General features: G+C 34.4%; 1 protein-coding gene and 1 long non-coding RNA gene across 5 annotated transcripts in view; both read left to right on the top strand.

Annotated features, from left to right (window-relative positions):
• LOC127871108 (uncharacterized) overlaps nt 1–26,947 on the top strand; it is an 82,389-nt gene that overhangs the window by 21,026 nt on the left and 34,416 nt on the right. The window lies entirely within an intron of this gene.
• LOC127871025 (uncharacterized) overlaps nt 1–26,947 on the top strand; it is a 70,236-nt gene that overhangs the window by 8,873 nt on the left and 34,416 nt on the right. For 3 of the 4 annotated variants that reach the window (XM_052413656.1, XM_052413639.1, XM_052413660.1), the window contains exons 2-12: nt 4,847–4,961; nt 6,222–6,335; nt 6,628–6,689; nt 9,439–9,622; nt 11,399–11,529; nt 11,982–12,014; nt 13,700–13,787; nt 16,121–16,206; nt 21,759–21,827; nt 22,222–22,313; nt 24,312–25,538. In XM_052413656.1, coding sequence (XP_052269616.1) covers nt 4,863–4,961; nt 6,222–6,335; nt 6,628–6,689; nt 9,439–9,622; nt 11,399–11,529; nt 11,982–12,014; nt 13,700–13,787; nt 16,121–16,206; nt 21,759–21,827; nt 22,222–22,313; nt 24,312–25,538 — 2,185 coding nt within the window. In that variant the 5' untranslated portion in view covers nt 4,847–4,862. The remainder of the gene's footprint in view (nt 1–4,846; nt 4,962–6,221; nt 6,336–6,627; nt 6,690–9,438; nt 9,623–11,398; nt 11,530–11,981; nt 12,015–13,699; nt 13,788–16,120; nt 16,207–21,758; nt 21,828–22,221; nt 22,314–24,311; nt 25,539–26,947) is intronic. The other variant, XM_052413648.1, reaches the window with a different exon arrangement.

Below are 26,947 nucleotides of genomic sequence, written 5' to 3'. Positions count from 1 at the left end.
TAGATTGAGGTAAGTCATTTATATAGAGAAGAAAAAGTAACGGACCAAGCACAGACCCTGGTGGTACCCCAGAAATAAAGCAGTACATGATGGTACCCCAGAAATAAAGCAGTACACATTGGGGAGGGATGTTTCATCCTCATGATGTTTTATTGAACTTCAATATTACTACTTAAAAAAACTACTTTAATTTACCTTCAGTTGTTTCCATTTACTCTTGAGGTCTTCAATAGACCTCCCATTGCCTCCCACAGCATTAATACTAGATGAGAAAAACAATAACTCATGACAGCTCATATATCAATGTTTTACCCAGACAAGTTATTCTGATCAACTGAGTTAAATTTACAGTTTTTAAAACATAGCTCATTAAATATTAACTACCGGTACAAACTTAAAAACAAAATTGGATCCAATTCAAAATAATTCCTTCAATAAGTAACAAACTCTAGATCTAGTTTTTTAATTACTTAAAAGGTAACATTTATTATCAAAAACTAGTTAAAAGTACAATCAGTTGCTATTTACGGTACCCGATGCAACCCAAGCTGCACACATATCCTCTGAACAAATAACAAACTTTGAATACAAAATCATTGAGTGGCCAGTTGAAAGCTGTCAACTGAACAAACTCGCATAAAATAATACTTACGATTCTAAAATGGCACCAAACTTTTTTTCTTTCTCTTCATTTGTAATTTTGCACGAAAACTTTTTGAAAAACACCTCTCTGTTTTCCACATAGCCGTCGACTAGAATTTCAGTTTCCTCTTTAGTCCAATTTGAACTGCGAGATGCCATGTTATTAGCGAGGCTGTTTTCGGAGAAAACCCGAGCTATTGTCATAGCCAGCTCGTCCGCCATAGGCGTCGTGCTAAAACCTTAACATTGGCTCTAAAATCAAAGTGCTTCCACCTACAACTTTGAAACTTCATATGTAGATGCACCTTGATGAGTTCTACTCGCCACACCCATTTTTGGGTCACTAGGTCAAAGGTCAAGGTCACTATGACCTCTAATATCAGACTTTAACGTAGGCTCTAAAATCAAAGTGCTTCCACCTACAACTTTGAAACTTCATATGTAGATGCATCTTGATGAGTTCTACACGCCACACCCATTTTGGGTCACTAGGTCAAAGGTCAAGGTCACTGTGACCTCTAAAAAAAATATATAAAAATCTGACAAGCTTTCGAAGCCGAGCGTGGCACCCGTTATGCAGTGCTCTTGTTTTGTTATTAATTGTTGTCTTTAATGTGATCTTGTCTCTACACTTTACGCATGGTGTTCTTGTGTGAATTATCTGTTGAAGATTCTAAATAGATGGAACAGATATGGGCATCTTATAAATGTAAATTGTTTGAATCATATCTAATCATCGATATTGAACATGGAACATAAATAAAACATTAATATTGAGATCATTTATTGTAAAAATAAACAAGACTTGCATATATTTTAATAATATAAAATTATCAATACGCATGTTATCACGCTTGATCTGTTATTGCCCTAATTTTTCATTTCATTTAAGGTGTTGCAAAATCTAAAATACAAATCAAAACTGAAATGGACTTTTAAAGACTTAAATACTACTTAATGGACTTTAAATTAAAGCGTACACTTCTTACAACAGAGTTATAGCGTGTGGCGGCGAAAAATGTTCAAACTCAATTTTGAAAAGAGACAGAAGTCAACAAAGTCATATATACATGTCAGCTCAACATACCGTAATGTTTGACAAAGATTAGCTCTGATTACGACTCAATCAATTCATTTTAATTTTAATGAACATGCTTGAAGATGCTGTGTGCAAAATATCATCTAAAAATGTCAACTTTTTATCGTGATACGTCTTGAACATCAACATCCACTATGGGTAATAATCCGGTAATGGTAACTTGACTGTACCATCATTAAGATTTGTTTAATTGGTTTGGAATATTACAAACCTGGTTACTTGTTCTGTTAGCTAAGTTTCTCTTATTAGAATGTGTCACATTACCAGCCCAAATTAAAGAAAATAAACACTAAAAATATTATTTTAAATCAAAAGGACTTGAAGATTTTGTATGCCCCTTTCGAAGAAATGGGGGTACACTGTATATAGTTTTCGCACTGTTCGTCTGTCTGTCTGTCAGTCTGTCACACATTTCGTGTCCGCTCTCTAATTCAAATAGTTTTCATCCGATCTTTACGAAACTTGGTCAGAAGTTGAATCTAGACAATATCTAGGTCAAGTCAAATATGGGTCATGCCGGGTCAAAAACTAGGTCATGGGGTCGAAAAAACAAATCCAAGGGAAGTAATAAGCTTTAAATGGACATAATTATCTGACCTGCCAAATTATATATTTTTGTTAAATAAATCAAAGCCGTGTAGTAGGCGGCATTGAGTTTCTGACAAACACATCGTGGTAAAAGGTCAAGGTCATCCTTCAAGGTCTGATGTCAAAGATACAAATCCAAGGGAAGTAATAAGCTTTAAAGGGAGATAATTATTCAATATTGAACATAGCAACTTGATATTTGGCATGCATGTGTATCTCATGGAGCTGCACATTTTGAGTGGTGAATCTGTAACAGTCACGGTCGTGGCTTTTAATTATTTGCTACTAAAAATAGCGATTTGTTAGAGACAATTATTTTCAAGGGAAGTAATTTATATAATTATAAATCTCAGATTATATATATTTCCTTACCAGGAATTTAAGTTCTTTCCACAGTTACTGTACAGATTTTTTATTTTGATTATTTATGACTCAAATGATTGATTTGTCAAAGTTTTTTTTAAATGATATAATTATCATTTCCTTCCTGTACTAATTTGTGTATGGTAGGGTTCATTAATTTATATACCTGTGGACTTATGTCCATAGATACATGATGAACTCTGGCTATGATCTCTTTAAAAAAAACACAGGCCTTGGTTGTCAGTGATGTCTGACTTGGTCATTTTTGACTGTCTACAGACCCCCCCCCCCCCACCCGGTTGGATTGGATAAAATCCAAGGGAAGTAATAAGCTTTAAAGGGAAATGATATCTATACCTGCCAATTGATAAATAGAAATTTTATTTCAAAGCGGCGCAGAAGGGGTATTGTGTTTCTGACAAACACATGTCTTGTTTCTTTTTGTTATTGTAATTGTTAGTTCTACCTCCACAAAACAAGATATAACATTACAGTACCGGCCATGGCCATGAAAAACATGCTGGGTGGTGAAAAGCGCTTAAATACCAATATGAACACAAGTTGTAATATAATAATAAAGATTAATAAAAATAATAATTAAAAAAAGATAACAATAATGATAATAACAAAATTATTTTTAAAAATACAGGGCAATAATAATTATTCTTTCATTTACCGCCAAAATGCAATGTCATTATGAAAACAATGATAAGATTAATGATAAGTGTAAGATAAACATGAATAATAACAGTACACAACTAAGAATTCATAAAGATTCAAACATAGCCTTAAACTGGTACTATTTCGAATACAAGAAAATAATTTAGATATACCATAATTACATCTAAGTTTTTGGACACTTAAAAATAATAATTTTTTTTGGTGTCCGAAAATTTAGATACGGAAAATATCACAACATTTCAGGTGTCCGAAAATTTAGAGACACAAATTTAATGACCAAAAATATAATTATATTGAAATAAAATCAATAACTAGATGCACAATAGTGGTTCTACTTTGAAATAAATACAACTCCACAGCTTTGCTAACTCGATCTTGCCTGAAATGGTACAGAACAAAAGCGTAAAAAAAACACCAACATACTGCTTCCTTTATGTTGGATGAAGTGATTGTTTTTTATCGGTATACATGGTTATTTACCCAATGACGCAAATGTTATGGTCCATTTCCGTCAGGCATGCGTCTCCCAGGTTTTATGACCTTAATCCCTTTGTAAAAATCCATGATCAAAGTACTGTTACAAGATAAGCGATACAGTGCCAAAATCTGTTAAAATAATACTGTGAAGTATACTGTCTGAAAATTTAGAGTCATTAATGATAGACGAAAACTCGCATGTCCGAAAATTAAGAGTCACGAAAAATAATTATTTTGGCCAAAAAACAGGGTGTCCAAAAACTTAGAGTGATCAATAACTTTGAGCAATTACAAACAGAATTTTACATTTCTCCATATTACTATACTTCAGTATTATTAGCACAAAAATCACATTATCTTTTGTAAAATAAACATTAACTTTTTTCAGTCTGTCAATGTACCGGTAATTATCCACCGAATGTTGCTCTCTCCTTCTGTCATATAATTTACGCGTTTTTGTCATTCTGTTTACATGTACAAAAATTGTACATGTATGTTGTTAAGTCTGACCGCCAATTTCAACTGGAACCGCTGAATCTGTCACACTGTCAAACTTGAAGTGGCCACCCCTTTTCCCTCTAGGTAAGGTTAAGGTCTTTACATTAACACGCCTATTTTCTTGCCATTTTTAGCGGGAGCTGGGACTTAATTCAGTCTTAACATGTTGTCACCATATGGTCTTGGTCATGGGCAACCAAATGTTTTTGATGGTCTTTCTGTTGTGGAAACGCACAAGAATGTCAGAGAGTGTTTAGTTGCCTTTTAAGTTGCGAAACTCTCTGTATTGCCCATTTGTAAGCATGACAGTTTAACAAATTCTAGAAGCTCCTTAGCTCTATTCAAAGTATAGTGTTTGCAGTGCTTTCCCTAATCACATGGCAGTATGATTATTTCAGGATGAAGCAGACTATGTCAATAGTTGCGCTTATCATGATACATCAGATGAAAAAACAATAGCATTTCAAGGCTGAATACAAATATTTCAAATGTTAATAGCAGAAAAAACTCCAAGATGGATGAACTTGAAGCCAGCCCAGAACCATACATGCTTGTGGACCACATATCAATGGAGGAGTTTCAAACTCCACTTACCAGGTCAACGAGACTAAAGGTAGTTTTCTATTTTGTTCATGTGCAAAAAAGTCATAGGAAAAAGTAAGTTTGGCTTAGTTATTGTGATGTTAATGTATAAACTTTTATTGCTCCCTATGGTACAGGTACATACTTTATTATTAGTTGTATTCTCATTCGTTAGTAACAATTGTCCATTTTGCAAAGATATACATGCAATTGCATTCTAAATTATATGACATAAGATACAGCAATGAATAACATGTAGTATATAATGTCATGCTGTAATAAATATTTTCAAATTATACAGAAAAAATAACAAAAAGCAAACATTCTGTGTTTTTAGAAGCATAGAATCATATGAGTAAACATTTCAAAGATATAAAATTGCATACTTTAAAATTGATTGTAACAAGAGTCTTACAACTTTGTGACTGTGTGTAACTTGGTATAGTTTTCCTATTGATCATGTGTCTAGGGTAAAAACTCCAACCACAATGTCATTATTAGTCTGTGTCATACAGTGAAAAACACCTAGATAAAAACTTACAGTTATTACACCAAAGTCATACCGGTAAATGCTACACATGATAGGTGAGTTATTTCAAGTCTCGAGTTATCAACATAAAACCTTTAAAGCTTTTTGATTATACAATGTATCATTTTATTAACCCTTTGCCACTTAGGTACGTATTTTCACGCATTTTTAGTCCCTTAGAAAGTTATATTTAATTAAAGACCTTTCTTACTAGATTCAAGTGTTCAAGGGTTCATCTCCAAACCTTAGATACTGATGAGCAGCAAACAGCATAAAAGTTAAAACCTGAACAGACTGCGAGGTACTCGGAGGCTGGTCTGGTTTTATGCTGTTTGCACATAGCAATGTTCACTTTGCTTCTGAGTGGGAAAGGGTCAGATATTATTTTGTGTGTGTAGAATCTTTTCATGATTGTCATTTAAGTGATTGATGTGATTATACCCCCACAAACAAAGTTTAGGGGGTATGTAGGAGTGAGCTTGTCTGTCGGTCCGTATTTAGTGTCCGCTCTCTATTTCAAGTTGTTTTCATCAGATAGATCTTCACCAAACTTGGTCAGATGTTGTATCTAGATGATGTCTAGATCAAGTTAGAATATGGGTCATGTCGGGTCAAAAACTAGGTCACGGGGTCACTTAGTGCGTTTTAAACATTGAGCATGGTGTCTGCTCTCTAATTCAAGTAGTTTTCATCCGAGCTTCACCAAACTTGGTCAGAAGTTGTATCTAGATGATGTGATTAACATTTGATTGAACTCTTCAGTTTAACTGTGTGGCAGTATCAACTAAGCTTGTGGCCTGTGGATCCAATACTGGAGGCATCTATGTGTTTTCACGACAAGAAAAGAAACTGCTACAGATTGCATTTGCAGATAAGGTAGTCATAGCGTTGATCAGTTTTCAGTAATTGCAGCAATATTTCTGTTGTATAGCAACTTTTCATTGCTACATAACAAGTGTGTATAAAAATAACATAAGCCATTTTATTGTTGCCATTAGTGTTTTTTAGTGAAAATCTTTATGAAAGGAAAAAGAAGCTATGTTAAAAAATTGTGGAAGCGCTAGGTCTGATCAAACAATTTCCAAATTTACAGCCAATAATTTCTTTAAAAAACCTTTTATTAAGGGACTTTACTGTTTCATTTTGATGTTATAATTATCCATTTCAGGAAACAAACAGTGTGGCCATTGTGAAGATCAGTCCTCATGAGAAATACATCGCCTTTACCTGGTAGGAACTGCTTTTTGTATGGCTTTACTTTCTGCTTGGTAATTTTATGTTTTCTCATAATTACAGCACCCTCACACTACTTTGGGGGAAGGGGTCCGCAGCCCTTAGGAGGCGGAATTTTTTGTAAATAGGGGAATTTTTATAAAATAAAAAAGGGTTTAACTGTTATAAACATATATTTCTATATATGTGACCGTCTATAGGACAGAAAGGTGGAGTTTTACTCAATCTATATAACAGTAATCTTATTTAACACCATTATGTCATTTTTGTACCTAAACAAGCTAGTGCTGTGTCCAGTTGCATGCAAAGTTTGTCTAAACTTGTATTAATACACTGCAACTCCAATATATCCCAGTCGAAGGGGTCCAAAGATCGCAACCGTTATATATCCGGCGTGCGATATAAATTGTCATGTTATTCATGCATGTTTATAAGCATAGTTTGGAAATCTCAACACACGCTATTTACTTACCTTATTGAAGTATGTGTTATATCCATATGTTATTCGTTGGTATAACACAAAACATTATTCCATGTTAGTATTTTCAAATGCGTATTATAAAATTTGTAAACCGAAAACAATTGCCAAGTTTTATTGTTCAAGAAAGCATGCACAAATTAGACCCATGTACAAAATTACGTCATTCATCCTCATGGAAAGCATGGGCTTTAATAGTAGTGCATTTTGACAAACTTATGCATCTTTACCTCTAAATTAAAAGCAAGTAGTTTACACTGTATCTAACGCGCAAAGATTGTTGAGATAGGTAAGTATTGACTGGTGACATTTACAGTTATAATTGTATAGACCTTCATGAGTGGACTGGTGTGTTTCGGAAGTTAAAAGCAAATTCAAGAGAGAATGGTATCACCCAAAATGACCTGTGATGTTTGGCAAGTGTGGTTATTATTTATTGCAGAACACAGGTCTTAAAATTATGTAAAATTAAAGCAAACAATCTGGTCAAAACTGGATTGTAAATGTCGGATTAAACAGAAAATTTAAGTGGGTGAAAAAAGGGTAAAATACTACCTTGAAACTGATTTTATCTCAGCAAATTCTCCGATTAAAACATGTTATTTGGGGATTATGCTCGTCAGATTTTTGGGAGCCATAGCCATAGCTGATTTGAGATATATTGGACAACGCAGTATAATGGACCGTGATATATTGGAGTCAATTTTCAACTATAAATCAGGGATTAAAAAAAAAAACTAATTTTCTGAGGGGGGTAAAATCAGTTTTTGGGGGGAAAATATACTTTTCAGGTGGGGGACTGCCGCCGAAATTCGGCAGCAGATTTGATAGATTTAGGGCCATGTAGTATATTCTTTTATTAAGCATTTTTTGCTGATCACATGTGCTTAATGATTATTATTTCTATACAAAGAACTGACTTACGCAATTCGTAGACTTACACACATATTTTAAATTCAGTATAGTTCCTTCAAATTCTTGCTTTATTGTAGGGATGTCAAGGAATATCTGAATATTCGGTCCCACACCGAATGCTATTTTCCAAATCGAATATTCAGGGAAAAAAATCGAGTATTTTCAAAGACTTTGTATTCGTAAAATTTGCTTCAAACATTGTTAAAAAAGTTGATCTTCGTGTCATAGTGTTTATTCCTGGTGCGATAATGCGTTGCTATGGTGATGATGGTATACCTGTCATAAATCCCGCTAATCGCCCACCTTTAGGAAACTTTAATTGACCAAAGACAGTCACTTTGTGTCAAAATTATGATAGGTGCAAATCGCGTCGGCAATTAAAACACCGACCTGCACTTGATCTTATGCCTCGAATTACATTTAAACGATAAAATAAGTAAAGGAAAAGCTGACTTGGTGTAACAAAAAACAAAAAAGAACTTGTGCAAAAGATTTTTGATTAATGTAAACCGTGTTCTCTAATCGAAAATGTTGTGTTGTTTTTGCTCTAATTGAATTGAGTAAATGCGTATGAAACAATTTGTCCCGAAGTTGGTAGAAACGACGTACTCTCTCTATAAGTTCAAAATAAAATAAGCTATTCAAGCTCCGTTTGGCTAAAAGTGTTGTTTATGACACCTTATCAGCGACTTATTGGCAAATTATTGATTTATCAGGCATTCACACCATGGTTTTTATGATAGGGGTTGCTAATTGATCTTGATGGATGCATCGTATTGAATTAAAAGCCGAAAATGCTGACCGATAAACAATGGTGTTTGACATAAATTTACTTTTGGTTTCAACTGATCAACATCTAATAAAAAATAATCAACAAAATCAACTTCGAATTAGCGACGGCAACGCTGTGTCAATATAAAGTCACTTCTGGTGAACTTATGTTTCAATGAAATTCATAATATAATGTTACATTTCAAGTAAAAATTAATTTGCATCAATCTAAAATAAATGAAATTCAATTATTTAAAAATATGTGCGTAAGTCTAAGACTTGGGTAAGTTGCTTAGTAAAACAGTTCCCTGGTATGCAGGAAAAGAAACCCTGTTGGTAATTATGTATATCAAAGGTTTCAAACATAACTATTTAGGTATATTTATGGTTTTAAAAAATAACATGCAAATATTATGTTATTAGGTACTAACTGTAACTTTATGTGTGTACCAACAATTAATCTTAGTGAATGCATTCAGACAAGCTTCATCCTGCACATGTGAACAAACACAGGTTCGTTATAAAGAAAAGTTTACCATTAATATACAATATACATCATGTATTCTGTAACTGTTCATTTAGTGGTGGCAGTGTGCACGTCCTTGACCTGAAGCTTGATTCAAGGTCAAAGGCAGAAACCTTGAGGTCATCCTCTGACCTTGGGGTTGCTGTGGCTACTTATCTGAGCTGGGATGATGGAAGTGGCAAATTGTACATCGGAGATGACCTTGGCAGAGTTCATCTCATGATGGTGTATGCAAATAAGGTGGGTCAAAATAGGATTGGATATGGTACAAAAATTGTGTAAAAAAAGCATCTCTGGCTGTTCCTTTAAAAATTGTTGGAGCTTGAAGTAATAATTTATCATACCACCTCATTGATATCTGCCTGATATAACGTTGCCTGATATATTAATGCCCTCCTACGAAGAAGAGGGGGTATATTGTTTTGCACATGTCCGTCTGTCTGTCCGTCTTTCTGTCCACCAGATGGTTTCCGGATGATAACTCAAGAACGCTTAGGCCTAGGATCATGAAAGTTCATAGGTACATTGATCATGAATGTCAGATGACCCCTATTGATTTTCAGGTCACTAGGTCAAAGGTCAAGGTCACAGTGACTCGAAATAGTAAAATGGTTTCCGGATGATAACTCAAGAATGCTTAGGCCTCGGATCATGAAACTTCATAGGTACATTGTTCATGACTGGCAGGTGACCCCTATTGATTTTCAGGTCTCTAGGTGAAGGTCACAGTGACTCAGAACAGTAAATTGGTTTCTGGATGATAACTCAAGAATGCTTACGCCTAGGATCATGAAACTTCATAGGTACACTGATCATGACTGGCAGATGACCCCTATTGATTTTCAGGTCACTAGGTCGAAGGTCAAGGTAACAGTGACTCAAAAAAGTAAAATGGTTTCCATATGATAACTCAAGAATGCTTACGCCGAGGATCATGAAACTTCATAGGAACATTAATCATGACTGGCAGATGACCCCTATTGATTTTCAGGTCACTAGGATAAAGGTCAAGGTCACATTGACTTGAAATAGTAAAATGGTTTCCGGATGATAACTCAAGAATGCTTACACCTAGGATCATGAAACTTCATAGGCACATTGATCATGACTGGCAGATGACCCCTATTAATTTTCAGGTCACTAGGTCAAAGGTCAAGGTCACAGTGACTCGAAACAGTAAAATGGTTTCCTGATGATAACTCAATAATAATTAGGCCTAGGATCATGAAATTTCATAGGTACATTGATCATGACTGGCAGATGACCCCTATTGATTTTCAGGTCACTAGATCAAAGGTCAAGGTCACAGTGACAAAAAAATATTTACACAATGGCTGCCACTACAACTGACAGCCCATATGGGGGGCATGCATGTTTTACAAACAGCCCTTGTTTTTTATGTCATGGTCAACAGGAAGTTCTTATATCAGTCATGTGTGGAGGATGGTCAAATTACTCAGAATCAAATATAAAGTAATCATTTTTAGTAAAATCAAATCAGATTTAACAAAACAAAGAATTTGATACCAAGATGTAATATATTTTAAACACAAAATGCAACACAAACAGCAAAAAACATTCTTTTACAAATATTAAGCGCGCGTGCTCATGACGTCATTATTAACACATCAAACGACAAACGTCATATTCTTTCCCACTAAAACTGCACCTTTTTAGCGTTTTTCTTTCATTATTTCTTTAAAATCGGGGATGAAGAGGTATGATAAACAGAAAAACAGGTTACTGCCTGATCTTTTTGTAACATATCAGGCTGGGCACGAATGAAATAACGGCTTGGCAAGCCTCGCTGTTATATTATTCTAAGCCTTGCCTGATATATTACAAAAAGATGTGTAAAGAATTGAGCCCTTACATTTTAAAGTTCTGCTCTAATATGAAAAGAATGTTAAGAACTATATTTGTTAAGAAAAGTTTAAATTGTCATTCAGTATGAAAACAAGTAGCAAATAAAATGCAAGAAAAGCACAAAGCTTGGTGTATGTGTACTGTTTTCAGGCCATGAACTTGTTTGCCATGCCTCTAGAAGTCATCATGAAACTGGATTCCACAGTGATTCAGATTGATGGGGTGGCAGATAAGATTGTTGTCTCCACTGTCACACGATGCTACCTGTGTGACACAAAACTGTAAACAAATGTTTTGTCAATTATTTGTTACGATTCGTTTGCATTAAACAGTAAATAATGTTTCTTTAAATCTTTAAAGTTTTTGTAAATGACAAAATAAACTTATGTCAAATTATTCAGCCAAAGATCTGTAAAAGATACAATTCTTATGTTTTCATATTAAAGATATGATTCACAACATAGCATTATGATAATAAGCACCCTAATGGTTAAATTATCACAGCAAAACATTTTATGAAAAAGTTCAAACATGAAAAAAACAACATAATTGTCCTGAAGATACAAATAAATTCTATTAATTTTGAAAGTTTTTAATAGAACATTAAAATATTAATAATATTTTTGATAAGTTCTTGACATAGTGATTTCTTGAGAGAAAAACTCTAAAAGAACCTGTTATAACGTACAACACCAGTAGACTTGAAACTCAGTGGAAATCATTAACTTTTCAGACATACATATACACAGATTGGCAAGAAATTAAGGTAGGTTGGTAAAAATAATTTGTGAATTTGTGTGTTTCAGTTTAATGAATTGGAGTACTCGTAGTTGTTGCTTTTAAGTTTGTTGTTTAAAGAGCATGTTGGTTAATTTGTCGTCCGCTTTGTGCTAAAACCTTTACATTTTGTCAAGGTTTTGAACATTGCCTCTAAATTCAAAGTGCTTCCACCTACAACTTTGAAACTTCGTATGTAGCTGCTCCTTGACTAGCTCTAAATGCCACACCCATTTTTGGGTCACTAGGTCAAAGGTCAAGGTCACTGTGACCTCTAAAAAAAAAAATTCTGACAAGCTTTCATATATTCAAAACTGCACCGGCAGCCGAGTGTGGCACCCGTTTTGCGATGCTCTTGTTTTCATACTTCCAGTTACAGAAATTCCACATATTAATAAGTAGCCCATTTCAATAAATAAATCCATATCAGTGTTGAAATGCAAAACAAGTTGCCAGATTTGCAACTGGCTTACAAGCTGGATTTCATATTTTTAACTCTTTCAGTGCTGGAACCGAATTCCAGATGTGACGCCACAGAACGTGGCATCTCATCAGGATCCAAACTGTTTGCTATTCTGATAGTATTCTTTGAAAAAATCGAAGAAATTCAGCAGACAACATTTTAGCAGACGACAAATTTCCCAGCATGCAAAGGGTGAAGAATACATTTAAATGGTCTATAGCTGTTACAGTCTGGAAATTATGTTTCCCTTTTTTGATCCATTCATCTGAATAAAATGCACCATAAAGTAAGTTTATAGATACATTTAAAATTGAACCCGAGTGGATTGTCTAATTTATGGATTATTGTCTTGTGAGTTGTTGGTTTTTTACCTTTAACTTTATGCATAAATATTTGTACCTTCATTGATAACGGTCTTTATATTGATCATCAGCATACAGTCTACTCTTGTTATCTCGAAGTCGGTGGGAACAAGAAAAAATATAGAGATAACGAGAGCTGGAGAAAAGAAAAAAAGGAACAAACCTTTACCTTGTTTTTATGCCCCCGAAGGAGGGCATATAGTGATCAGACTGTCCGTCTGTCTGTCCGTCACACTTTGCGTTTAGGTTTTGAAAAATGCTCATAACTTCTATGTCCCTTGAGATGTAACCTTCATATTTAGTATGCATGTGTATGTGGACAAGGCCTTTCCATACGCTTAAAAATTTTGACCCCTGTGACCTTGACGTTGAACTTAGGTTCCGTGTTTAGGTTTCGAAATCTGCGTTTAGGTTTCGAAAAATGCTCATAACTTCTATGTCCCTTGAGATGTAACCTTAATATTTGATATGCATGTGTATATGGACAAGGCCTTTCCATACGCTTAAAAATTTTGACCCCTGTGACCTTGACATTGAACTTAGGGTCCGTGTTTAGGTTTCGAATCTGCGTTTAGGTTTATTTTTTACGCCTTTTTTGTCCCTTAAAAAGTTAAAATTAAATTAAAGACCTTTCTTACTAAATTCAAGTTTTAAAGGCTTCATTTAGATACTGATGAGCAGCAAACAGCATAAAACCTTTACTCACAGACCTTTCTGGTTTTATGCTGTTTGCGCATAGCCATTTTCACTTTGATTCTAAGTGGGAAAGAGTTAATCAAAGTTAATTTTGACTTCATTTATTCAGGCAAATGATGTTGATCATATAGCGCTTAGTCTTTCTTACTCCAGGGATGGCAATTTTGGGGCCTGTTTTCTCCAAGTTGGAATGTCTTTGCCCATGATCTACAGTGCCCGACCTGGCTCCAGGATCTGGGAGGTAGGGCAGCGAGGGTGGAGCTTGGATTTGCTCATTGGTTATACTTCTTGTCAAATATTTAATCAATTGAAACTATCCCTTTACCACTTAGATACATATTTTCATGCATTTGTAGTCCCTTAGAAAGTTATATTAAATTTAAGCCCTTTCTTACTAAATTCAACTTTTTAAGACTTAATTTTCAAACCTTAGATACTGATGAGCAAGAAACAGCATAAAACCTTAACAGACTGCGAATAACTCGCAGGCTGTTCTGGTTTTATGCTGTTTGCACATAGCCATTTTCACTTTTAAGTGGGAAAGTGTTAATCAAAGGAAACTATTGCTCAAAAGGAAAGGATGAATAAAACAATTGTTGTCTAAGTTTTCAGTAATTAGTTTTGTTTATATGGGCCGTGCTCTCTCCAAATTTTCAAAGCGTACAGGCTAATGTTTAATGTTGACTTTCAGTTTAATATATATATCTTATAGTCCATATTTTGAAAGTGCATCTTGACTGCATTTTGAAATAACTATTTATTATTGCCCTGTCTATCAATATGGAAAGTTACTGTGGTGTAGTAACCAGTTCTTTAGCTAAACCTAGTCTCAACTCTCAAGGCATTACATTAGTTCTGCTTATGTAACAGTGTGATTAAATTGATGGTAATGCATAGATGGTCACATGTGACTGTCAAGAGGTCAGTGTACATGTTTGCAATGTGATGATATGTGTATACATATACTGTGAAACCATTATTAATCGTCAGGCATTAATTTTCATAAATTTCGTCAGTCGACCGATCGGCGAATTTAAGATCCTAATGAACAATCATGCTCTATGTTTGAACAAAAACAAACACTAAGTTGAACAATATTTTAAAACTTTACCGTAGACATGAGGCATTAAATTCCAACATAATCCATGCACACATTCACTGCTGTTTCGTAATCAAGATTAATCCGGTTTTGACACAAAGGGATGTAGATTACACAAGGTACTTAACTGACACGTTACACTACTTTAAAACGCGTGTGCAGTACAGCTGTATCGAATGCATTGACTTCGTTTCTGTAGAATGGTAATGAATTAGCGCTAATTGTTAATAACTTTATTACCCATTAGGTGCATTGTGTTTTTCAGGGGTGTTGCATATTAGCCATCACTCAGCGAATGCCGATGAAAGACAATAAACCAAATGAAAAGATGACGATGTGTGATCAACATGCGTATTTATCACAAATTAATAAAGAATATTTTATTTGCTATTTGTTGTTTGATTGTTTGCGTTTAACCACACTTATTACTATTTTATATGTATCAATTTATTTATTTTTAAATTATTTACATTATTGATTTATATACCGGTAGTTTACTTTTGGCAATTATAATAATAGAATAAGACTAATTGGCAATTGGCTTCGTTGTTACAAACACTCGTTAACCGTTATTCGATCCCACTTGTCCGCTAATCATAACAATGAACGTGTGAATGGCATACATTAAGAGGGTCCATTACTGTCCCTTGATAACAAAAGACTACTTAATTGGCATGTGACAAACAGGCCCCACCTCCTGCAGTGATTCTCAAGTGTGTTCTCGCATTCGTACCACGATTTTTCGCAACTGCGATTGATCGCGAATATGTATTACACACAAATCGGATATTGACTGACGCATTTTTTTTAAATTAAAAATAAGAAATCGGCGAATTTAAGTGCTGACGAAATCGTCATTTTTATAAAAATGACGAAATTTTGTGCTGTCGAAAATAAATGGTTTCACAGTAAATGAATGTGAAAACCTGATAAATATATGATGAATTGGTATATATTTAAATCTTTAATTCAAACCGTAATATTATGCATCAATAATTAAAGCCACCCATGAAAAACCTGGCATAGTAAGTTTACGAATAAATAAGAAAAATATTTTATCTATGCCAATTAGAATATATCTGGTGGTAACGAGGTAGAAATCCGTTTTTTTTTACGCTGTAAAACTTAAAAATAATTGCGTTTGTCGAAATGGACGTATACGTATAGAAATTCTACTTTCGGTTTTAAAATTAAAAATAATAATAAATTACTTGCTAACTATGCTATAGATTTAATGGCAATTTTGCACACTTTCAAATTGCATCTATATGTATTGATTAACATGTATTTCATTTCAAGGTGTGCGGCTTAAATAAAAAAGCATAACTTATTGGGAAGACTCCATTAGTATGAAATCAAATTCTGTTAATTTATCTAATGCTCATTTAGTGATTCAACGTTAAGAGTAACTTAAAGATGTAGATTTTATGAGTTTTTAATGTTGATGAAGCCTATATTTATGTGCCATATTGCAGGTGGACATTGAGGGTAACGTGCTTAACACCCATCAGTTCAAACAGCTCCTTGCTGCACCACCTGTGAAGATTCTAAAACCAGAACTGTAAGCAAAACTAAACCTGTATGCCTTCATCATGTGTGCATTGACCTAATTGGCATCGCAGTGGTGTAGTGGATATGGTGTCCGCCTAGCGATCAGGAGGTTACAGGTTTGATACTCACTGTGGGAGCGTTCTTTAGATTTCACCAAGTACTATTTCTAGTCCCAGGAAACAACTCAAGAGTGTTTGAAATAAGACTAAGGCTTTCTATGCAATCGATCTCAAATCAATAGGTTTAAACTACTTTGACCTTTAAACTATAGTTCTACCCTGTTGAAAATACCAGACAGGCACAATATAGTGACATTTTATGTTGTGTGTTTCAGCCATTTTTATCCAAGTTTTAAAATCCTAGTTATTAGATTGGGAGGTGGTTGTGTGGGGCAGCAGGCAATAACTTAGTAGAGATTGTCCAATTAGGATAAACATTACTAAGTAGAGATAATCCAATTATGATGAAACATAACTTAGTAGAGATTGTCCAATTGTGATGAAACATTACTTAGTATAGATTGTCCAATTGTGATGAAACATTACTTAGTAGAGATTGTCCAATTGTTATGAAACATAATTTAGTAGAGATAATCCAGTTATGACGAAACATTACTTAGTAGAGATAATCCAATTATGATGAAACATTACTTAGTATAGATAATCCAATTATGATGAAACATAACTTAGTAGAGATAATCTAATTATGATGAAACATAACTTAGTAGAGATAATCCAATTATGATGAAACATAACTTAGTAGAGATAATCCAATTATGATGAAAAATAACTTAGTAGAGATAATCCAATTATGATGAAACATAACTTAGTAGAGATAATCCAATAATGATGAAACATACCTTAGTAGAGATAATCCAATTATGATGAAACATAACTTAGTAGAGATAATCCAATTATGATGAAACATAACTTAGTAGAGATAATCTAATTATGATGAAACATAACTTAGTAGAGATAATCCAATTATGATGAAACATAACTTAGTAGAGATAATTCAATTATGATGAAACATAACTTAGTAGAGATAATTCAATTATGATGAAACATAACTTAGTAGAGATAATCCAATTATGATGAAACATAACTTAGTAGAGATAATCCAATTATGATGAAACATAACTTAGTAGAGATAATCCAATTATGATGAAACATAACTTAGTAGAGACAATCCAATTATGATGAAACATAACTTAGTTGAGATAATCCAATTATGATGAAACATTACTTAGTATAGATTGTCCAATTATGATGAACCTTTTGCATTTAGGTCCAGTTGGGCCATGTTCAAGGCAACTATTCTTTGAAATAGAAAAACAGCAAACAGTTGGTTTCCAGTCAATTCCTTTAGTTTGCACTGATCAATCTTAAAGAAACTTGTGGTACAGCAAGCTTGCATAGGGACCCATCCTGTAATTAGGGTGCGTTGGTCAAGGTCATTGTTTATCAAAATAGAAAAAATTATCTGCTCAATGACTTGAATTTAGAATGCATACAATTTCACTGAAAGTGTGTTCATAGGTAGCTTGCCTGCAAATCAAACTTGAAATTATTTAATTTAATATTTTAAACTTTGAATACCTGGTTGTGCAAGCAAATGTGAATCACTTGTCAGGGCCTATGATTTAGTTTTCAGAGCCGTGCTGAATAAATTGATTAATATTACACGTTAACCAATAATTTAGTAATAGTAAACCCCTTTGAGGTCCCTATGGCATTATAGTGACCAGCAAGGCAGCTACAAACCGTATATTGACCGAAGCCTTAGGCTGAGGTCCATATACAGTTTTTGGCTGCCTGACTGGTCACTATAATGCCATTAGGACCTAAGTGGAGTTTACTATTTTTTATTTTAAACCGAAGAATAAAGTATGACTGACATAACCGTAATTGTATTTTCTCTTTGAATTCAAACCTCCTCTAATGTTTTAAAGTAAATTCCTAATAAAATGTTTATCATCCACTACACATTTTAACTTTCACCATCATCAACACAAATGAACAATCACAATCATCTACAACTCTGACATTAGATTGGAATTAGACATGTTCTATATAATAACCTTTGCAATTTGACATGTTCTATATAATAACCGTTTTCTGGAGGTTTTATATGCAACAGTTTCAGATATTGAGACGATATTTGGTATGTACGTCTTACCTACATGATCCACAGATGAAGTTTGAAATTTGATCCAGTCCATTGATTTTTGGCGAAGTTATGGGCCTTATACTTAATTTTATATTTATAATCACTGTTTTCTCGAGTGTTTTTGTACGCTACTCTTTCAGATATTGAGCTGGTTTTGATGCCCCCGGTATGATGGCATAGAGCAGTTGGACTGTCTGTTCATCTGTCCTTCCGGCATTTCATTTCCATACTTTTTCAAAACGCTTTAAGATACTGACTTGCTATTTGGTGTGTAAGTCTACCTACATGATTTACAGATGGAGTATGAGTTTAGATCCGGTCCATTGAATTTTGGCAAAGTTATGGGCCTTGAACTTGAACAAAGAAACTTACCTTTGCAAATACAGTCAAACCTGAGAACAGCGGTTAGTCAAGGGAAATGACCAAAGTGACCGTTGTCCACAGGTGACCGTTGAATTCGGATCACAATTTTAAGATGGTTTGTCAGTTGGTACTATTGCTACGTCGTTACCCCACCCAGTCGTTTACATACAGTGTAAAACAAAGGCTCATTGCTGTTAACTAAGCATAATAACAGAAATAACTTAGGTGTGTACATTGAATAATACAGAATAATATCTTATAGAGTGATTTAATTTCATATTGTTAAACTAAAGCAATGACTTTATCAAGGCTGGTATAATTGTGTACTCATGCATCTGGTTTATTCAGTAAATAAAGCTTGTCACGTGCCGTTGACGTCACGTCCGTACAAGTCTAAAAAACGGATTCGCTGTCATAAACCGATAGTACGGTGTAATTGTACCGTTCTAATTCAAAGAAAAAGACGCAAAAAAGTTGGTTAAAATTTATTTGTATGCAAACATCACACAAAAAGCATTTTAATTCAACAACCTCATACAAAATACAAACATTCCTTCATTCTTTATCCAAAAAATATTCAAACAGTTTCAACCACTACACTCGCTCTTCTAATGTGAGGAACTTACGTTTACCACTCATTGTTATTCAGTGATTTATTATTCCGTTTGCCTTTAAAAGTGTTGTGTACGCTAGAAAGCTCTTTTAAAGAATGATCCGAAAATGTTATTTTCAAATTGATACTCAATGCTGTAAGTACAATGTACAAATTAGCGGTCATTTAATTAGCGATAATTACTTAAAACGTGTCGCAAACTGTAACATATTTTCTTTTGAAGATACCCCCACAATTATCCCCTGAAAACAAACCGTCTCAACACGCAGCGGGCCACTTTTATAATATCAAAGACAATGACTGCTATCAGACGCTTTCACCGCAAAATAGACGGACAAATGACATGCTGTCACTAACGCGTGACCGTTGATTTCAGGTCAAACAATAATTTCGGAGTGGAATATAGTGGCTGTTGGCCATTATGGACAGGTGGCGGTTAAATTCAAGTGTAATATAGAGTGTTTTTCGTCGGGGGGATTCCAGACTGACCGTTTCTGCAGGTGACCAGTAAATTCAGGTGGCCGTTAGGTCAGTTTCGACTATAATGAAGATTATCAATATCACCTCACTTCTATTATTATTTGTTTTACAACCACCTGTATCAGTTGCTTCTATAAGTTGCTTCCTTCTCCTTAGCCAATCAAAAGATGTGTTGCATCAACCATCGATAGATGAAGCATTCAGGATCACAAGATTGACTGATCGGGGACGTGTGTGAACGTTGATAAGAAAACATTGCCAAGGGGCTTATCTCCAATGGCAAAGGCTAATCCCCTTGTTTATCAGGGACAATGAAACACATTTGCCCTTTGTATTATGGGAATGTGTCCTTTTTGCCCTTTAAAGAAAGAACAATTTGCAATAGGCTCATTATTAAAAAAAATCCTTACTTGACAGTCAGATGGGGGCCCCAGGGCCCAGGACCTGGGTACGGGCCTGTAAGACCAGTAAGGGTGTTAACTCATACAAAATCATCAGAACAGTGGTCAACATTGCTGGAGAAAGATCTAGTGTATTTATGAGCTCGGGTTTGTCAGAATGGGGTAAAAAATAATTCATGGTATGGACGTTTCAATGGGTTATTCATGGTATGGACGTTTCAATGGGTTATTCATGGTATGGACGTTTCAATGGGTTATTCATGGTATGGACGTTTCAATGGGTTATTGATGGTATGGACGTTTCAATGGGTTATTCATGGTATGGACGTTTCAATGGGTTATTCATGGTATGGACGTTTCAATGGGTTATTCATGGTATGGACGTTTCAATGGGTTATTCATGGTATGGACGTTTCAATGGGTTATTCATGGTATGGACGTTTCAATGGGTTATTCATGGTATGGACGTTTCAATGGGTTATTGATGGTATGGACGTTTCAATGGGTTATTCATGGTATGGACGTTTCAATGGGTTATTGATGGTATGGACGTTTCAATGGGTTATTCATTGGTATGGACGTTTCAATGGGTTATTCATGGTATGGACGTTTCAATGGGTTATTCATGGTATGGACGTTTCAATGGGTTATTCATGGTATGGACGTTTCAATGGGTTATTCATGGTATGGACGTTTCAATGGGTTATTCATGGTATGGACGTTTCAATGGGTTATTGATGGTATGGACGTTTCAATGGGTTATTCATGGTATGGACGTTTCAATGGGTTATTGATGGTATGGACGTTTCAATGGGTTATTCATGGTATGGACGTTTCAATGGGTTATTCATGGTATGGACGTTTCAATGGGTTATTCATGGTATGGACGTTTCAATGGGTTATTGATGGTATGGACGTTTCAATGGGTTATTCATGGTATGGACGTTTCAATGGGTTATTTTCAGTCCTCTTGGGCATACTGAATTGAGTACTTTTTGTGAAGCAAATAAATTAAGTAACAATTGTTACCAAAGAAACATTTTCAACTAAAATTTACACATATACATTGTCTTCAAATGAGAAACATGTTGATTTTAATGGAGATATTGCACTAAACAAATCTTTATATTTTGTGTTAATATCTTTCAGCGCCATTAACTTGAGGTTGAATGAGGGGCTAGTTAGTCAAGGTTAAGGTCACATTTACAAAAAAATTTATAAAAAAAAACAGCAAAGTGGTATCCAGTCAATACATTCGTTTGTATCTTAATAAAATGATTGAGGTGGGTTAGAAGTTTTGGCTGAAATAATTTTGTAAGGAACTTTCATGCAGGCCTAACTTGGCATTTTATTATAATACAAATTAGAGTAATTACATTATCAAAATGGTGAAAACTTTTTGTTTGCATGGCCATGTTTCTTGTTATTTACAGGTATAAATTATAATATGCATGGTATGGTATAATTAATGTTGATTGCCATATCACTGGCATATGGTCAGATACAGATGATGATGTTGGCCAGTTTCTACTGCAGGTCTCTTCCTGAAGATAACAGTGTATCTACCACCCAGTCAGTCAGTTTTACCAGGCTTCAGGTGCTCAAGTAAGTGTGCATAACTTTATTTAAAAAATGTGAGAATTTTTTCTTACTTTCTTGCTGTTTGATGCAATCACACCCAATACAAGCTTTAGTAGGTGAACTGACCATAGTGATATGGCTGAAATTAGAATCTGGGTCACAGATGCCCAAAAAAGTTGCCACAAGGCAAAGAAAGGCTTGTTACCACTCGAAATGTCACATTTAAAGTCCAATCTTCATGAAAATTGGTCAGAACATTTGTTCTTATGATACATGTATCTTGTATGAGCTCGAAAATGGTTTTGGTCTGTTGAAAAACATGGCTGCCAGGGTGTGTGGCATTTTTCCTTATATGGCTATAGTAAATCTTTGTTAACACTCTAGTTTTAATAAAGGAGTGTGCATATTTTTATTTCAGTCCCAACTTCATTCTCACATGGACAATGTCCAGCCTGTATGTCCTTGACCCTGTGAATGTTAAGGTTGTTCTCTGGTGCAAGGATTTGTCAGGTAGGTAAGCTACATGTCCTTAACCCAGGAAGTGTCAAGGTTGTTCTATTGTTATATGATTTGTTATTTCAATGAATTATATGACCTAGTGCATGTCAAAACAATTCGTTGTATAGATGAATTGGTGAGTAGACTAAGTGAACGTCACACTCATGTAAGAAAATGTTAGGTACATTCAAAACTGTTGACAGGTGACCGCAGTTCTTAGATCACCACTTTTTAGATGATTGGTTAGTTGGTAGTATTTCTACATCGTTACCCCACCCAGTGGTTTGCACACAGTGTTCAACAAAGGTTCATTTCTGATAACTAAGCATAATAATAGAAATAACTTCTATTTAATAATACAGAATAATATCTTATAAATTCATTTAAATTTATACATAAATTATTTTTAAACGAAATGTATGACTTTATCAACGATAGTATTGTTGTTAACTAATGCATCTTGTTCATTCACTAAATCCGACTGTTCATATAACATTCATTGTGAGAATGAACATCACACACACAGCATTTTCATTCAAATAACTTTGTACAAAACACAAACAATCATTCTTTATCAAAACAACATAGAATATCATGCAAAACTTTTTGAGCTTCTCGTCTGGAAATTGAAAATTGCATTTTTTATTACAGATTTATTTAAACATTAAAAAAATTCTTTCTTATAAAATGCCTAAGGTTTGTTATAAAAGTTGCAATTCAATGTCTGTTTTGCTTTAATAGACGATCACTCATTCTTGTATCGACTTCTTATAACAACAATTGCGAGCTAAGGGTTGTTTTTAACACCTTATCAGCGATGAAGATCTTTGTCACATCCTCATACTCTGTCGTTATGACGTTATACTTGCTACATTACATATTGTTGTTTTACTTGCACCTGTTTCATGCAATCAAACTGCAACTTGAAAAGACTGACTCTTGACCGTTGTTCTCAGTTGAAAAATGACTCCAGAGTGTAATATAATTGCTGTTGGCCACTATGTACAGTTGACCATTGTTCTCAAGTGTAATATACAGTGATGTTCGTCGGGGGAATACAGACTGACCATTGTCTGCAGTTAACCGTTGTTGTCTTTTGACGGCTAAGTCAGTTTTTACTGAATATGACTTCATGGTCAACTTTGAGGTCATTCTATGGTGCGCTTGTCTTGTGGTCCAGGAAATGTCAAGGTCATTCTATGTTGCCATGATTTGTTAGTCAAGTAAACTGTAAGTCTTTTAACTAGTGAATGCCAATGTCATCCTATGGTTCAATGAAGTGTTATGTAAGTTAGTTGTATGTCTTTGACCCTGTCTAGGTCATTCTGTGGTGCAATCCATGGCCTGAAAGTCCTTGACACAGATAATGTCAAGGGTTTTATTAGATGCAATCAGTCATAAGCTAGATTACTGTATGTCCCTGATCCAGTGAATGTTAAGGTTATTCTATGGTGCAATAAGATGTCAGGTATGATAGCTGTATGTCTATTACCCCCTCAATGTCAATGGGTTGTAAAGTTGGTTAGATGTACATCTTTGACTTGTGAATGTCAAGGCCAGCAAGTTTATTTTTTAGCTGTATGCAATTTAATGTCCAGATGGTTGAATATTGCATTGATTCTTCCAATAGGTTTGACAGTTGCTGCTTTTTTTGAATGAAAGAAAAATAATACTTTCAATTTGCTATATTAATTTCAGCATTGACAGTATTACAGTATTAATATGTTTATTTTAATGATTGCAACATATCATCACATTGTAACAAAAATGATAATAATCTATTTAAATATTTGTTTAAGTATATTTAAGAAGATTTCCAATGATAACTCCTCATTTATTACCTTCGTACAGCAATATTATAAAATTGATGTTGTCCAGAAATATTGGTTTACATTGATATTACAATTATTGTAATAAAGTCTTTTGTGGAATATTTTTAGAAATGTGCTTTATGTGAATTTAACATAATAATAATAATACAAATTTATGTAAAGTTTTACATTTTTACAGGTATCCTGGACATCTGCTGTGTGCGTCAAGAACTTTACATATTTTTAGACAGCATGGAGATCCATTGTTTGTCATTTCTTCCAGTAACAGGTGTACTGCCTCTTTATTTAAAGGCTAGCAATCCACTGGCAGCTGCACAGCTTTGTTTGAAGCATCGATCAATCTTTTCACACAAAAAAGTCCAGAAACGATTTTGTTCTGCAGATCTTATGAGAATTTATAATAAACTGCTGGAAAATAGCCTTGTTGAAATGGCAGAGGAAATTCATGAGCTGATGCGAGAAGTTAATGAAAAGATTGCAGTAGAGCTTGATTCGGAAAGTTCCGAAGCAATTGTGAAAACTAACATGTCTGGCAATGTAATGAGCGCAAAACAACTGAGTTATAAAAGTAGCTCAGAAAATGATTCATTGAGTGTGAAATCAGGTGATTTGGAGGAAGTAGAGGCTAAAGTGACTACTGAAAAAGACCAGAATATAGATAGAGCTTCAGAAGAGACTGATAACTATGCAAATGGTTTAATGAAAAGTCAAGTTTATGCAAGTACTGAAAATGACAGTGGCATGGGTAAATATGAGGACCAAATTGATGGGACTACAACAGTGCCACAAGGGTTGTTGAATCCAAAAAAAGATGTTATAGAAAATCAGTCAAATGAAAGGAGCAATACAAGTATTAACAAAGCCAAAACTGATATTCAAGTGAATGTCAGCAACGGCAAACTTTATCAAGATGATGACGTTGAAAATATTGAAAATGTGGTAAGGCATACATTTTCCAACAGAGAAAATATAATACCAAGTTACAGTGAACATTGGCAAAAAAGCAATACAAATGATTTTGTTTATGATGTGGACAATTCTATTGAATTTTCTCCTTCTAATACTGAGAAAAACCTTCAGAGGGTTATAAATGATGTAATACTTGTTTCTCAAAAAGATATTGAAGAAACCGAAGAACAAAAGCAGGACACAACAAACCGAGAATTAAACCATATTTTCAGTACAAAATTGGAGACTGCTGTACCAGAACTTTTGTTAGAAGAACATTGGTCAATGCATGCTCAGTCCACAGCAGATTTATCAAATAAGTCAGAAATGGCTTCTAAAGAGCATGATAACATTGGTTTCTTGCCTAAGAAGCACATGATTGGAAGAAGGTCATCCCTAACCAGCCTATCGAGCATGTCCAGTGCAGATGTGACCTTTGACATGCCTCATGATTTTGGTGAGGAACTTTTATACAATTGCATATTTGACAAGTGTGATGCTAGAATGGGTTTAACCCTTTACCACTTATACATGTATATGTATTTTCATGCATTTGTACTCCCTTAGAAAGTTATATTGAAGACCTTTCTTACGAGATTCAAGTTTTTTAGGGCATCATCTACAAACCTTAGATACTGACGAGCAGCAAACAGCATAAAACCTGAACTGACTACGAGTTACTGGCAGGCTGTTCTGGTTTAATGCTGTTTGCATATAGCAATTTTCAGTTTGCTTTATAGTAGGAAGGTATTAATGCCTTATGCAGCTGGCATAGCTCCAGAGGAGTCTGCACATCTGTCCAGTCTGGTTGAGGGCTACCATGTCCTCTATAAAGTCAAACAACATTTCTTGGTCTTGTAACAGAACACCGTAGCCACTGACCAGACTGGGATTGGGCTGGCTGGTCTGGAGCTCACTTGCCGCATATGGTTTAAGACCCATTTTAGCATGATACGACTCATTTTTAATGATATAAGATTAATACCAAGAAAACCATGCTCAATGTACCATACCATACCATACCATATTCTTTATTGCATAAAACATATACAATGTTTATAGCAAACAATATATAGAACAAATATACAGTGGGTAAGACATACAATTAACAACAATGGTTAACAAGAGCATAGTTAGTACATGTACACACAATGATGTTTAGAATGATACTAACAATTGAAATAAATCTTCTTTTTTTTTAATCAATCTGCAGTGTTCTGGTCTTAATTGCAAAGAAACGAATTTTGCTAAATTATTCAGTACAATTTTTTATTCTGAGTTTATAAATGCGATAAATTTATTTACAGTAGGCCATTGGCATAAATTAGGTTTGAAGAATTTTGTTCTGAGATCCTTGTATTTTGGGCAAACTAACAAAAAGTGATATTCCGATTCTACCGCGTTCATTTTGAAATAATTTCAAAGCTGTTCATTTTGCGGAGTTTTTGAATATCGCCCAGTTTCTATAGCAAGCTGGTGTGATGACGTTCGCAATTTAGCAAGTGATCGTTTAAGGTAATTTTCCATGACTACGTCTAGGTATTTTTCACGGGTAAATGTATGCTTAAATTTTGAATAAGTTGTTAGTTTCGGTGAATTATTTATGTCACAGTATCATTTTTTAAAGTATTGGTCATATATCCTTTGTCTTACAAGAGATAAACAGTTGTCATCGATTTCCTCAGAGATCCATATTGAACTCAAACCATGTTCATTTAATATTGATTTTATTTGTGTAGCCCAATTTTTATTTTTGTACGTTTTGTTATTCAAATCATCTGTTTTAAGTAGATAGTATATCTTTTTTACAGGACTGCTTTCTGGCGAAGTTATAATTTTTTTCCAATATTTTATCATAATATATTT

Source organism: Dreissena polymorpha, chromosome 1, assembly GCF_020536995.1.
Source record: "Dreissena polymorpha isolate Duluth1 chromosome 1, UMN_Dpol_1.0, whole genome shotgun sequence".
NCBI classification, from domain to species: Eukaryota; Metazoa; Mollusca; class Bivalvia; order Myida; family Dreissenidae; genus Dreissena; species Dreissena polymorpha.
This window is presented reverse-complemented; position numbering and strand designations above follow the sequence as displayed.